The sequence below is a fragment of the Molothrus ater genome, chromosome 9 (assembly GCF_012460135.2).
Source record: "Molothrus ater isolate BHLD 08-10-18 breed brown headed cowbird chromosome 9, BPBGC_Mater_1.1, whole genome shotgun sequence".
NCBI lineage: Eukaryota > Metazoa > Chordata > Aves > Passeriformes > Icteridae > Molothrus > Molothrus ater.
Genome location: NC_050486.2, coordinates 25,313,068 through 25,325,161, shown reverse-complemented (window position 1 = coordinate 25,325,161; position 12,094 = coordinate 25,313,068). Strand labels below are relative to the sequence as shown.

Here is a 12,094-nt window from a genome sequence, read left to right as displayed (position 1 = left end):
AGTTTTCCTCCTTCTGGGGAAAAAAAAAGAAACCTCACTCTGAAAAGACAGAGAGTAAATCGAGGATCTGATTAACATCTTTTACTAATTTCTAATTCAATACAGTTAATTTTTCAGCCTGTCTTACATCATAGATAAGTGTTTCTAAACAAATGGCTTGTTCGCTTTCAAATTAATTGAATTTAAAATGTTTTTTTGTTGTGTAATACATCACCTGCAATCTTTTTATAACTTACTTTTTCTGTTTTATTAAACATTGCTTCAGTGCTACTAATTTCATTGGAAGTGTTCCTTTTGAATGGGTTGGGACTTGGAGCTAGAACTGCTGAATTGTGTTCTTGACTTCCGTGGTTGCTGCAGTTGCTTCACTGTCCACACTTGCAGTGTGGTAATGAGCAGATCCTGTGTGCTCCTCATCTGTTCTGCACGTTGATGAAAGGCCTGTGTGTCTTCCATAGAACTTGAATCTTTACATCACTGCTGTAAATATTTCCTGTTTAAGTCTTGTCCTCACCTTCCTTCTGTCCTAGCCAAGTGTGCAACTTTAGTTTTGCGTTACAGCTGAGCGATGGATGAGGCAGAGGGTGGCTGACTGATCTGCCCAGTGCCTTGTGGAATGTCAAGGGCAGGAGCAGGGCTAGGAAATAAACTGCTGCTGCTTCTGAGTGCTGTTGCTGCTCCCTGAACCAGTGTTTCTCAGCTCTCTGTTTCACATTCTCCCTTGGGATTATAAAATGGTCCAGAGAGGGGCACAGAATATTTCAGTGCAGTAGCCACCAGCACTTTGATTCCTACTGAGTTTAAAAAAAAACCTGTCACATTAATTTATAAACTGACAGGTAGCTTCTTGCAGCACTTCACATCCTCAGGACAGAAGGAGATTGCTGACCCTCAGAATAATGACAGCTGATGTTTTTTCCTGTGCTGGAGAGAAACTGAAGTGCTGCCTCCTTGGCCATGGGGGGATCAATAAGGGTTTGTGCTTTGAAAAAGTCTGAGGAAAGCTTCACCTTCTTCATAGGATGAATCTAATTCTGTTCATTCATGTTCATAAAAAAAACATTAGCATACTTCAGATAATTTTATTTTCCTGAGGCAGTGAATATCTTATTCAGAAACACAAAAACAGTGATGAAGTGGCATTTTAAAGAATACCTTTTGGACTAAGACCCCGGAGATTCCTTTGCTGTACTTTGGAATGTTTTGCCACAAGAGAGTGCTAACCCCTGCTGCCATATGCTGATTACTGTTATTAATGCTGTTCCCTGAGATGTTATCTCTCAGCTGATGATCTGTGCCAGCCAGTTCTGATGGTTTTCTCCAGTCCAGTGCAGTGTGGGCATTGCTGGGTTTTAATGGCTGTGTTTGTTTCTGGGATTTAGAAACTGATGTAAGAAGAAGACAGAACAGTTCTGTGTTTATAAATGTAGCTTCTTCAGGAGATAAGGGTGAAGTCTCTGCAGTGTGCACATGTCAGACCTGATGTGTGTGAGCCATGAGTGAATATTTTTTAGCTTAGCTGTTAAAGACACTGCCCTGAACTTCCCTGATGCTATCTGCTCCATGAGGCTCAGTAAAACAAACATTTTACTCTACCTTGTTATTGTCAGACTGTTAAACAGGATTGATTTTAAGAAATGGTTTGTGTAGAGTTTTTAAGGGATACTTGTGGGGTGTTAAGATTTATGTACCTTACACCAGTTATGGGTGCCTGGTATGCATTGTTGTGGTAGTACAAGTGGTGTGATAGTGGCTGTAAAAAAAATGAACAGGATTCAGAATGCGTGAAAATGTCGAAATAATCCATGCAGTGTGATGTTTGTGAGTGTCATCTTTGTTCTAACTCTAGGGTATTTTATTATTCTGTATTGTTATTTTCCCTTGGCTCCAGCTGGGGCTGTTTGTGGATTTCAATCCTGAAGAGATGCTGCTGGGTGCAGAGGAAGGTGAGGATGATGGGGACCTTGAAGCAGAGCTTGCTGCTATCACAGGAGGAAAAGTGAAAGAAGGAAAACCAAAACCAAAGGTGAAAAGTAAGTTAAAGTATCTGAATTTAATTTAACTTTGTTAAATTGATCTTAAAAAAAATCTTTAAATTTATCTAAAATGGTTTTTCTATCACTGGTAGAAGCTGAACCTGCAACTGCTCTTTTCTTTACTTCGAAAGGTTTAATTTATTACTCCACAAACAATGTAAAAGTTTTTTTCTGTTGTTGCTCTTGTAGATATATGAAAAAGATCTCTGGTGGCTGGCCCATTTAATGACTAAATTAAGACATGCTTTTTTAGCATATGAAGTCATAAAAAGGTGTAGTAGGCGCTAGATGATTTTAGAAGGGAAATTATGTTTCTTGTGGAGGGTGGGTTGTTTGTCATGTGGTTGTTCTTGTGTTTTTGTTTGAAGAATGAATTTACATAATGAGCATTATATTTTTAGTTACTTGGAGTCTGTAACCAAAACTAAATCCCATTTTCAGAGGCAGATACTGATGCAGTCACCTGGAGAATCCTGTAGCTTGTGTTCTGCAGGTTACAGTGTCTCTTGGAATGGACTGTTGTTACCATTCTTAATGCTTCAAGTGTGTGTTTATTTGGCCTGGTGGTGTTTGCATGCAGCTCTGCAGTGGTTTACAGGCTGGCTGTAACCTGCCATGAGCCAAGGCTGCTGCTGCTGCTGCTGTGAGGGCCCCTCAGTGAGCATGCTCTGCCTCTGAGCGTGTCTGTGTTTGTGGAGCTGCAGGCTGAGCTGCTTCAGGAGCTCCTCTGCCAAAATAAACCTGACTTCTTGTGGCAGCTTTTCAGCTGAACCAGGTTTGCTCCCTGCCTGTCTGAGAGCTGGGGTGGCAGCCAGTGCTTGAGGTGGGGAAAGCAAAATGGGACCTACAGGGGTGTGAGCAGGTGCAGGAATGCAGGAAGGAGGGGATAGTGCACCTACAGCCTTATTTGCAGCTCTGCAGTCATTTCCCTGTAATATTTGAAGGGGCTTCACACAGAGCAGCAGGGAAATGAAGAATTTTGAAATATTTAGGCAAGACAACTCTATAAACACGGTGGCTGATGACAGACAAAGGACAAGTTTGTATCTGAAACTAAATTCTAAATCGTTTCCACTCTCCACGTTTCAAAATTTTAGTAAACTCTTAAAGCTAATAAGCACAATTGTGCAAACAGGCATAACAGCAGAACTTCTGCCATTGGACATAGATTACTCATGGCTAAAACCTGCAGGATGATGTTCTGAGGATGAATCTGTGTATCAGGAGCTCTTGAATTGTTGTCAGCTTTTCATCCCTCTCACCCTCATGTCATTTATTTTGTTGTTTCAGTCTTTTTATTCATAAGAGGAAAATAAAACTTCAAGCAGTGCAAAATTAACATTTACTATGCCTAACATTTACCGTGCCTTCTAAATGTGTGGTTAAAAAGGGATTTTCCAAAGCAGCGTGCAGCCATTCTGTTTTCCTGTTAGAATTGTAAGTGTGTGGGTTAGAAGCTGATGGAGGATGAGCAGCTGGCACTGGGCACTCCTGAGACTTGGCCCAGTGCAGAGGTGGGGGCAGGATGCAGGCAGGTCTCCATCTGCCTGGGAAGGAGGAGCTGTGAGGACTGGGGACAAACAGATCCTGTCTGGGAAAGGGCAGAAAAAAGGGATCCAGTGCAACTCGTGTGCTTGGTTCTTGGCTGAGCACCAGGTGCAGTAATTCCCTCCTGGATCACATCCTAGAGCTCTGGTGGGTGTGGGGGAATGGCCTCCTCCTCCTCCAGCAAAAGCTGCACTCTTGGAACATCTTAAGCCCAGAGATCCCTGCTGTCTGTGATAAGTGCCAGCTGGGCAGCTGCTCACGTGTTTGAAATTGTGGCCTCATCTTGCTGCACGGGATTAGAGCTGAAAAACCATCTGAGGAGGCTTGATTAGGTTTTTTGCCTCTGCTGCAGTTTTCTGCACAGCCAGTTGCCTTTGGGTATGGCCTGCAGTCCAAGTTTTGCTAAGGGTCAAATTTATGAGCAGCATGTTTGATACAAATACTGAAGCACCCATGGGGTCAATTAGATTGTTTGAACAGAAACAGTTTTGTACCTGGGTTAATTTTCAGCTGATTCAGCAAATGCGGGGAGTGAATGGGATCCATTTAAATTGACTTTAAAGCTCTGTCCTGGAGATCTGTATTTTCTGCAGCTTTTGCTGCCACTGGTGAGTCACAGTCATGTGTCTGCATAGGGAAGTATCAGAGGCATTTACGTGGACCATTGGGATTTGTGGGCAAACAGCCTCACCTTGGAGAGCATGTGGAGGAAGTTGATAGTTTAGGAAGATGTGGTTGGCACAGGATGAAGCACAGATGAGAACTCAGCAATGAGGAGTTAAGTAGAGTTTTCAGGATGAAGACCAGAAGCAAAATTGAAAAATGAAGGAGCCAAGAAAAATTTGGAAAAGGCTGAATCTCATCATCACAAGACAGCAGTGCAGAAAATGTGCAAGTGGCTTACTGCCTGCCTCAAGTGTCAGAGCAGAAACACCAGGGCTGCTTTTCCTGGCTGCTCGCTTCCCAGTCTCTGCCCTTTATCCATCAATATACTCTCAGTTGCCTACAACACTGTGCAATAAAGGGGGCACAAGAGGGGAGGGCACTGCTCTCTTTCAGCTGGTAGCAGCTCCTTCAGGATTTATATCCAGTGTTAACTGGGTATAACTGTTCCTCAGGATTTATGGCTCCTTGGGATTTCCTTTTACAGCTCCTCTGCCCATGGATCATATTGAAAAGATGGCTGCAGAGTGTATGAAGGACCTGAATGAAGAGGAAGATGCAGATGATGAGGACTTGGAGAAAGATACAGACCTGCTGGTATGCATAACTATTAGCAAAGAGTTTTAGTATGTATTTTTTTGTAATTTTTTTTAACAGAACTGCGTTTAGCAAAAACACCTGTTAACTTCCTGGTGAGAAACTAAAATATTGCAAAAGCACCATTAGATGCAATTCTTTGCAGGATCCATCCCCCTGCACAGCAAAGTAAGAGAGTTTCCTAACATTTATATGTGTGGGGGTCCTAGAGAATTAAGGGAAGAGCAGGAATCCCATTCCATGTCATCTGAGGAAGGACAGCCAGGGACAGTCTCCCTGAAGTGCTGTCTGCCACCATTTTGCTTCTGCTTCAAGCAGTGCTTGGCCTGAGAGAACACCCCAGGAAAATCTCTGTTGTTTCAGTGACTCATCTAACTGGCAGGGTTTAGGGAAGGAGTGTCAAGCAGTGGTTTTGACTGTCATTGCTAGTAGAGGCTTTTTGAAAATTTCAAATTTAGGTTTGCATAATCTTTGTAAAAGTACTTCTCTGAACTTCTCCAGCTTCAGATCTCCAGCTACAAACTTGTGTGGTGATCCTGGGGCTGCGGTGTGGCTCTTCAGTGGTATCTGGAACCAGTTTAAATTAATAATAAAAAATAAAATTGAATTTAAAAAAGACTGGAATAGAAGATCTTCAGGCTCTTCACTTGGGTTCAAGATCCATCCAAAGCTTCTGACACTTTAGACTCGATTTTATTTTTGTCTTTTGAGGACGGAGAAGCTTTTGAGGAAATGCCTTTTGTTGGCTCTTACTTTTACCTTAGGCAGAGTTACAAGAAGTTCTGGGGGAAGAAGGTGAGGCAGGAAGCTGTGAGGATGAAATGACAGCAACAGAGCCATCCCCAGCTGAAGCAGAAGCTGAACCACCTGAACTGCAGTCACAGGTAGGAATGAACTTCGTGTTTCTGACAGTTTTGCTGAATCACTGGTGTCACTTGGCTTGTATGAGGGTCATTGTCAAGCATCTGGGGAGGCCTTGTCCTCCAAGGAAGAAAAAAGTACTATTCTGTTTCCTCCAAGGAAAGCAGTGCTGTATGAGGGCAGGTGATCCTTTTGCTTTGTTTCCAAGGATGAATTCAGATGTTAGCATAGAATGAAGAGTAAACAATTGGAGACAAGCATGTCTTGTCCCTCATTATACACAGGAGCATGCAGACTGAAGTGTAGACTTCCAGAGTTCGTATCTTCTCCCTAAGAGTATTGAGCAGTGTGCTGAAATTGTGAGACATGTTATAACTCAATAGTTTTGGGGTTTTTCTCAGTAGCATTATCTGTCTCAGCTTAATTTGTCAGTCCTCATGCAGTCAGATCCTTTATTCAGTCACTGCATGTTTCTGTTGTGTGCCACAGATTCCAGTGCCTTGTACACTGGGCCTGTTGGTAAATGGGGTTGAGAGGGTTTCTATAGAGATAATGGCCATAATTACATCAGGAGCCATCTGCAGGGTCTCTGTGGCTGTGGAGAGTTTCTAAGTTGCTGCTCGTGACTTTGCTTAGGCTGCTTTTGTCACTGAACTGATTCCAGGCTGTAGGAGGAGGAAAAAGAGCTCTTGTTGTAAAACCAGGTTGAAGCCCAGAAGGGAGCAAACTAGCATGGTTTAAAAATGAGAAAAGAATAAGTCCAGATTTGTGCCAAAATACCTCTTCACACCCTCTGTTGTGTGGGGTTTGAGAGGCTTCAGTGTTCTCCTCACCTACTCACCGACCACATGGCTCCAATTACTCTGTGAGTGAGAGTTTCCCCAGTCTCTCCACCCATTCTTCTCTGTGAGGCTTTTGAGAGAGCCCAGAGGTGGATGCAGGGCCCGTTAGCCCAGCACAAACCCTCCTCTGTTTCAGGGGGTTCTTTCCTGCACTCACTTCACAGCAGAGTGTGTGTGTGTGTAGAAGAGGAGTGTTTGCTTTTCGGTGCGGTGGGAAAACTCGTCTGGCTGGATGAAATAAGTTTTCTTGATTTGTTTTATTGTTTTTTCTGAGACCTCCTCACTTCCTGCTGTTACCAGTGAGCTGCAGCAGATGCTCCAGGGCAGGATTGCTGACTACAGGACGGCGATTTCCAACGCCAGGGGCTCGGGGGAGAGCGCCAAAGTGCGGCGCTACGAGAGGGGCCTGAAGGTGAGTGGGGATCACCAGGTGTGGGTGAGGCTGAGGAAAGGCAGCTCTCTGAAGGCTGCTCTTGCCAGCTGCCCTGAGTTTGTTGACAGGAAATGAAATTTTTGTGTGCTGCCTGGTGTTACTTTAAAAACATTTGTTGTGGGTAGTCATTGTTACTGACTACCCACCTGATACAGCAAACACACGGATAGGTGTGGCTTCAGCTGCCTTTTGAGCTTTGTTTCTGTTGAATTTGCCAGGTGGTAGCTGGAGGCAGGGTTTGTGGTACATGCTGAAGTTAAACCCACCTGCCTGGGTCTGAATTTGACTGGTGGTGACTGCTCATGTTACCTTAAAGCAAAGTTTAGCAGTTCTCCTAGCATATACACCTCGCAGTTCATCACTGCTGCCGTCCCCTAGGTACTCACCTTCCACTCACTTCTGTCAGACAAAGGGAGGTGGTGCCTTTCCCTGAGTGTTGGCTCTGCTTGAGAAGGAATAGAGCAGGATTTCTGAAGAAGGCAATTAAGAGCTGCAGCAAAGTCTCTCCAGCCTCTCGTGTTCCAGGCAGGTGGCGTGCTTGCAGTGAGCTGCAGTGCTTGTTTACTGCTGGGCAGGGCCTTTCTCTCCCCGTTGCTTTCAGCAGCTCTTCTGCATCACCTCAGGCAGCAGCAAAGCTGAACAGCTCAAGGCTGTGCACTGGGGCAGGATGTGATGGCTCACTGGGTTCCAGGTGTCTTGGGGTACAGAGGGAGCAATTGAGGCCAAATTCAGGGAAGAAAAAGCCCAAGAAAGATGTGTGTGTGTCCACTGCCTGCCAGCCCTGACAGGAATGTACACAAAACCACCTGGCCTTTCTGAGAGCCACAGGGATGAGCAAACCAGCTATTCCATCCAGTCATGATGTGCCACTTCCTTAATTTTTCAGCCTAGGGAGTTTCCCTGTGCCTAAGCAGTGTAACTGAGGGTAATAGACCAGAGCTCACTTCACAGCTCACAGCTACTGAATTAGCAAAATTACATGTCAACAAATGGTGTAGAGTTCTCTCTTCTATGTAGCTCTTGGAACTGAACTTTTACCTCAGACTGTCACCCCCACATGGAGAAGACAGAGCTGCCTATGGGTTGCTGGTCTGAACCCCAGTTTCACATGCAGTCATTTCAAAGTATCTCTGCCACTGTTACTCAATAGATCAAACAATGCCATGGCTAAAAAAAAGAAAGCAGTGATTCTGGCACTGATGAGGTTTTGTTGTTGTTGTCTTTCTGTGCTTCCATTTCAGTTTCTTTGGAAGATGAAAGAAGTAAAACTTTTGTTTTGGCTTGAAGTGCATGGTGGTCTTTTGTCTGAACCTCAAATTAAATTTAAAAAATAAAAATACTGAGGAAGGTAATACTTGGGGAGGAGGAGGGTGTTTAAAAAAATGAGCAGCAGTTAACCCAAGTTAGAGATGGTGAGAACTCCTTACCATAGGTGGTGAGCTGAAGCTCCATTTCCTTTATTAGTATTTAATGTCTTTTCTCATTGCATTAAATGGGTTTGCAGAGCCCTTCCTTCCCTGGATCCATCTAGGCAGTGGCATTTCAGAATAGCCTACTTTATTCCATTTTAAAGATGCACAAAATCCATCTACAGTTGGGTGGAAATGGCTTCCTTGGTGACTTTCTGTGACAAAGCTGAGTGGATCATATCAGCTCTCCAATAATTCTGGGTGCTGAGGTACCTGCAGTTACCTGCTTTGGGTAACAAGGCCTTTGCTCTGGTATCTGGACACCTTTCACTGGCACTGAAGTTCTTTCTCCCTGCAGAGAACAGGGAGCTGAAGGGCAGCAGTCTGTGGTGATGTGTGTGACAGAGCCTGTCATGTGTAAGGGGATGCATTTGTCTTTTAATGATCTTATGCTGGTAACATATTTGATGAAAATGCCTGTTGACTCTGTTGTTCCTTCTGTGCCAGACACTGGAAACCATGCTGGCTGCAGTGAAGAAAGGCAAAAAAATCAATGAGGAAGAAATGCCACCTCCTGTTGCAACAGGAAAGAGTTCTTCTTGTGTACCTCAAACCATGAGAGTGGAGCTAGAGAATTCAGGAGATTCACCAGAGAATAAAGCTGACTCTGCTGCACATGATGAGCAGAGGGCTTCTCCTGAGGCAAGGGAGCATTTGGAATCAGAGTCCCTGCAAGGTCGTGCTGCTGCTGATCCTTCTGTGGAAACAGGTACTGTGATCTGAGAGGAGAAGCAGTTGCAACCCTATTTTAATGTTGCATCTTCCCTGATGTTTGTGTTGAGTGTAGCAAAGCACTGCTTATGTTGGAACTTCCTGCTGAATGTCTCAGAGTTGTCCATGGAATGCTGAGATTCTGGCAGTGGAATCAGTTATTGTTTTAGAGCTTTTCTGTGCACTGGATCAGTATCCTTAACTTCTCCTGTGCCTCAGTTTCTCCTTCATTATTTGACATGTGGAATTCCAGCCTTTAAAGAGTTTTGACATACTGACTTAAAGACCTTATGTTTTTTTTTCTTTAAATTGGGAAAAGTGGAATTGTTGTGTTAGATAGGACTTCTGGTGACTGGAGGTGAAAGGATATTTGTAAGATGGCTGTTGTGACTTACAGCAAAAGGGGACAAATGTGGGTTTGCATAGATGGATGTAGAAAGGGATGCAAATCTTGCATGCTCTGTGTCAGTCTCAGCATTGTCTCATTCTCCCAGATGCCCAGCACAGCAGCACACGAGCAATCCTTCTTAAGAGGCAGAAGGAGTATAAATTAGCAGCTCTAAAAGCCAAGCAGCAAGGGGACCTGGAGAAGGCAAAGGAATACATGAAGGCAGGCAAGGTATGCACTCAAGAAATCCCAAATGCTGAACATACCCTGTGCTGTACCCACATACATTAAATGTCACATACTTACTGTGGCAGCTGGCAGGTCTTGGACAGACCAGAATAAACCTTTTGTTTTTTCTGTGTCAGAAATTTAATGTGGTGTTGGAAGCTTTGGACAGTGGGCAGCCAATAGACCTCCAGAATATGCCTCCATCTCCTCAGGGTAAGGCTTGTCTTCAGGAAACCTTTTCAGAAGTCTCTCTGTGCTCTAATGGAATGATTCTGCATTTGGTTGCAAAGCTATTAAAAGAACTGGAGATTGTTTTGGACTGAGGCTCACTGCATGTTCACAGTCTAATCAAGACCGATGAAGAGAAATGAGGGATCATTACTTACATTGCAGTTACTCTCTGTGAATTACAAGTTCAAACAAGTATTGATGTCTCATATTCCAGGTTTTCTAAGTGTAGATAACAGCAGCCAGTATTTGAAGTGGAAGGGAAATAAGGATAATGGCACATTCTTAAAATTTACTGTAATGTTTGATGTTATGTGCTTCAACTAAAATTCATAACGTTCAGATTAACAGATTGCAGTGCACTAAAGTCTAATTTTTAAAGGAAATTATCAATATTAAAGATACCTCAGTCCTGGTAAGAGAGTTTTATGTTTTTTTAAGTAGGTGCAGTATCCCCAGCAATAGTTAATGCTTGGTCTTTGTAGCCCAGTGTTTTAAACAATTTACTTTAGTAGATTATTTTATTCTAAGACACTAAATGACAGATTATTTCAGTAAATCATGAGAGTCATGACTCAAGTTACTGATCACTAAATGGCATTGCAGAGGAACTGCACCCAAGGCATAACCTTGCCTTAAAAAAGTGCAAGATTTTTGCAGCAAATAATCTTGTAGTTTTCTTTTACACAATACCAGAAACAGGAGTTTCTGAATAGATGATATGAGTTTTTTCCCTTTCCCAGCACATCTTTTGTTACTAGAATATTTTAGTCAATTAGCAGACTTGTTCACTCTTTCCATCTGCCAAGATACCAAGTTATATTTTGGGGAGAGAATTCTTAGAATACTTGAACTACTTTTACTTGTTTTTTTTTCCCCCCTCAAGCAGCCCTAACCAAAATTAAATCAGCATTTGAGATTTTCTCTTATAAAGCATGTTCTGTAGATAATGGGAACCTTAGACTTAGCTAGCCGTGGAGATTCTGTTTGGAAGCCAGAAAGCTTTCAGGAAGATAATATGATCAAATTGAAGGTTTTCTGAGTGACATGCAGCAGTAATTGCTGTGTAGGGAACATGTTGTGAAACTTCTGCTTTCCCTGCTTTGCAGATCTTGAAAGCTTAGGACATGTACAAGATGCATCCAAGCAAAAAGTACCACCTCGGGTGGGAAGTTCCCAGGATCTTGCAACACCTGAACCTCAGACCCAAGAAGCTTCAGGTAGGACTTTTGCATTTCATGTCCACATACAGAAACAACCAATGGCCCTCAATCTTCGTAAAAACCACCAAATCCATCCTAAAAATCATCAATGATGCCTTAATTGACCTCCCAGCAGCATCAAATATCTCAGCATGATGAAACTTCAGGTCTCCATTAGGCATTTGCTTAATCACTCAAATCATCACAGGTCTCCTGCTAGCCATGCACTACACATGTAGTAAGTCATGAAAATAGCACAGCTGGGAAGCACTTTAAGGTCTGACCTCTCCCACTGAACTGCAGCAGGAGTGAGTAAGCCTGGCTGATGCTCCTGAGTATTGTTTGCTGCTGATCCAGTCTACTTTTGTTCTGGATCAGTGATGGAAGTAAAAGTTAAAGAACTTTCTAACATTGAAACTTTCCAGTGATGTTCTCTGAAGAAGGAGAGGAGACAGGCAGCCTGTGTGTTTTGAAATCTTGGTGATGTGGCATTTTGTGTTTTGCAGAGTCCCTGCAGCAGCCCAGGACGGTGCTGGAAGCGCTGCAGCAGCGGCTGGAGAGGTACAGGGCAGCAGCAGCTCAGGCCAAGGCCAGCGGGGACGATCGCAAGGGCAGGATGCACGACAGGATAGCCAAGGTACAGTGGAGTGTGGCTCTTTGCATCCACCAAAGCCTTTTGAATTAGTTCTCTTGCTGAAGACTTTTTCAAGGCTGAAATAATTTGTGTATTGTCTGTCTGTTTGAAAAGAGATCCAGTGGGGAAGCTGGAAAGCATTTGGAGGAAGAAACAGAGACAATGCACATCTTGTAGTAAAATACTGAGTCTTGTGCAGTGTTTATGCTGGTTCAATACAGATGATTGCTAATTCACACTCAGCTCTATTTTAT

The 12,094-nt window shown here is 43.4% G+C and overlaps 1 protein-coding gene across 4 annotated transcripts in view; it reads left to right on the top strand.

The window, feature by feature from the left end:
- Nucleotides 1-12,094, top strand: part of CC2D1B (coiled-coil and C2 domain containing 1B) — a 28,423-nt gene that overhangs the window by 1,605 nt on the left and 14,724 nt on the right. For 3 of the 4 annotated variants that reach the window (XM_036388073.1, XM_036388072.2, XM_036388074.2), the window contains 9 exons: nt 1,892-2,033; nt 4,735-4,844; nt 5,609-5,728; nt 6,822-6,959; nt 8,897-9,158; nt 9,655-9,779; nt 9,914-9,989; nt 11,114-11,224; nt 11,713-11,843. In XM_036388073.1, coding sequence (XP_036243966.1) covers nt 1,892-2,033; nt 4,735-4,844; nt 5,609-5,728; nt 6,822-6,959; nt 8,897-9,158; nt 9,655-9,779; nt 9,914-9,989; nt 11,114-11,224; nt 11,713-11,843 — 1,215 coding nt within the window. Of the gene's footprint in view, nt 1-1,891; nt 2,034-4,734; nt 4,845-5,608; nt 5,729-6,821; nt 6,960-8,896; nt 9,159-9,654; nt 9,780-9,913; nt 9,990-11,113; nt 11,225-11,712; nt 11,844-12,094 lie in introns of those variants that run through there. The other variant, XM_036388075.2, reaches the window with a different exon arrangement.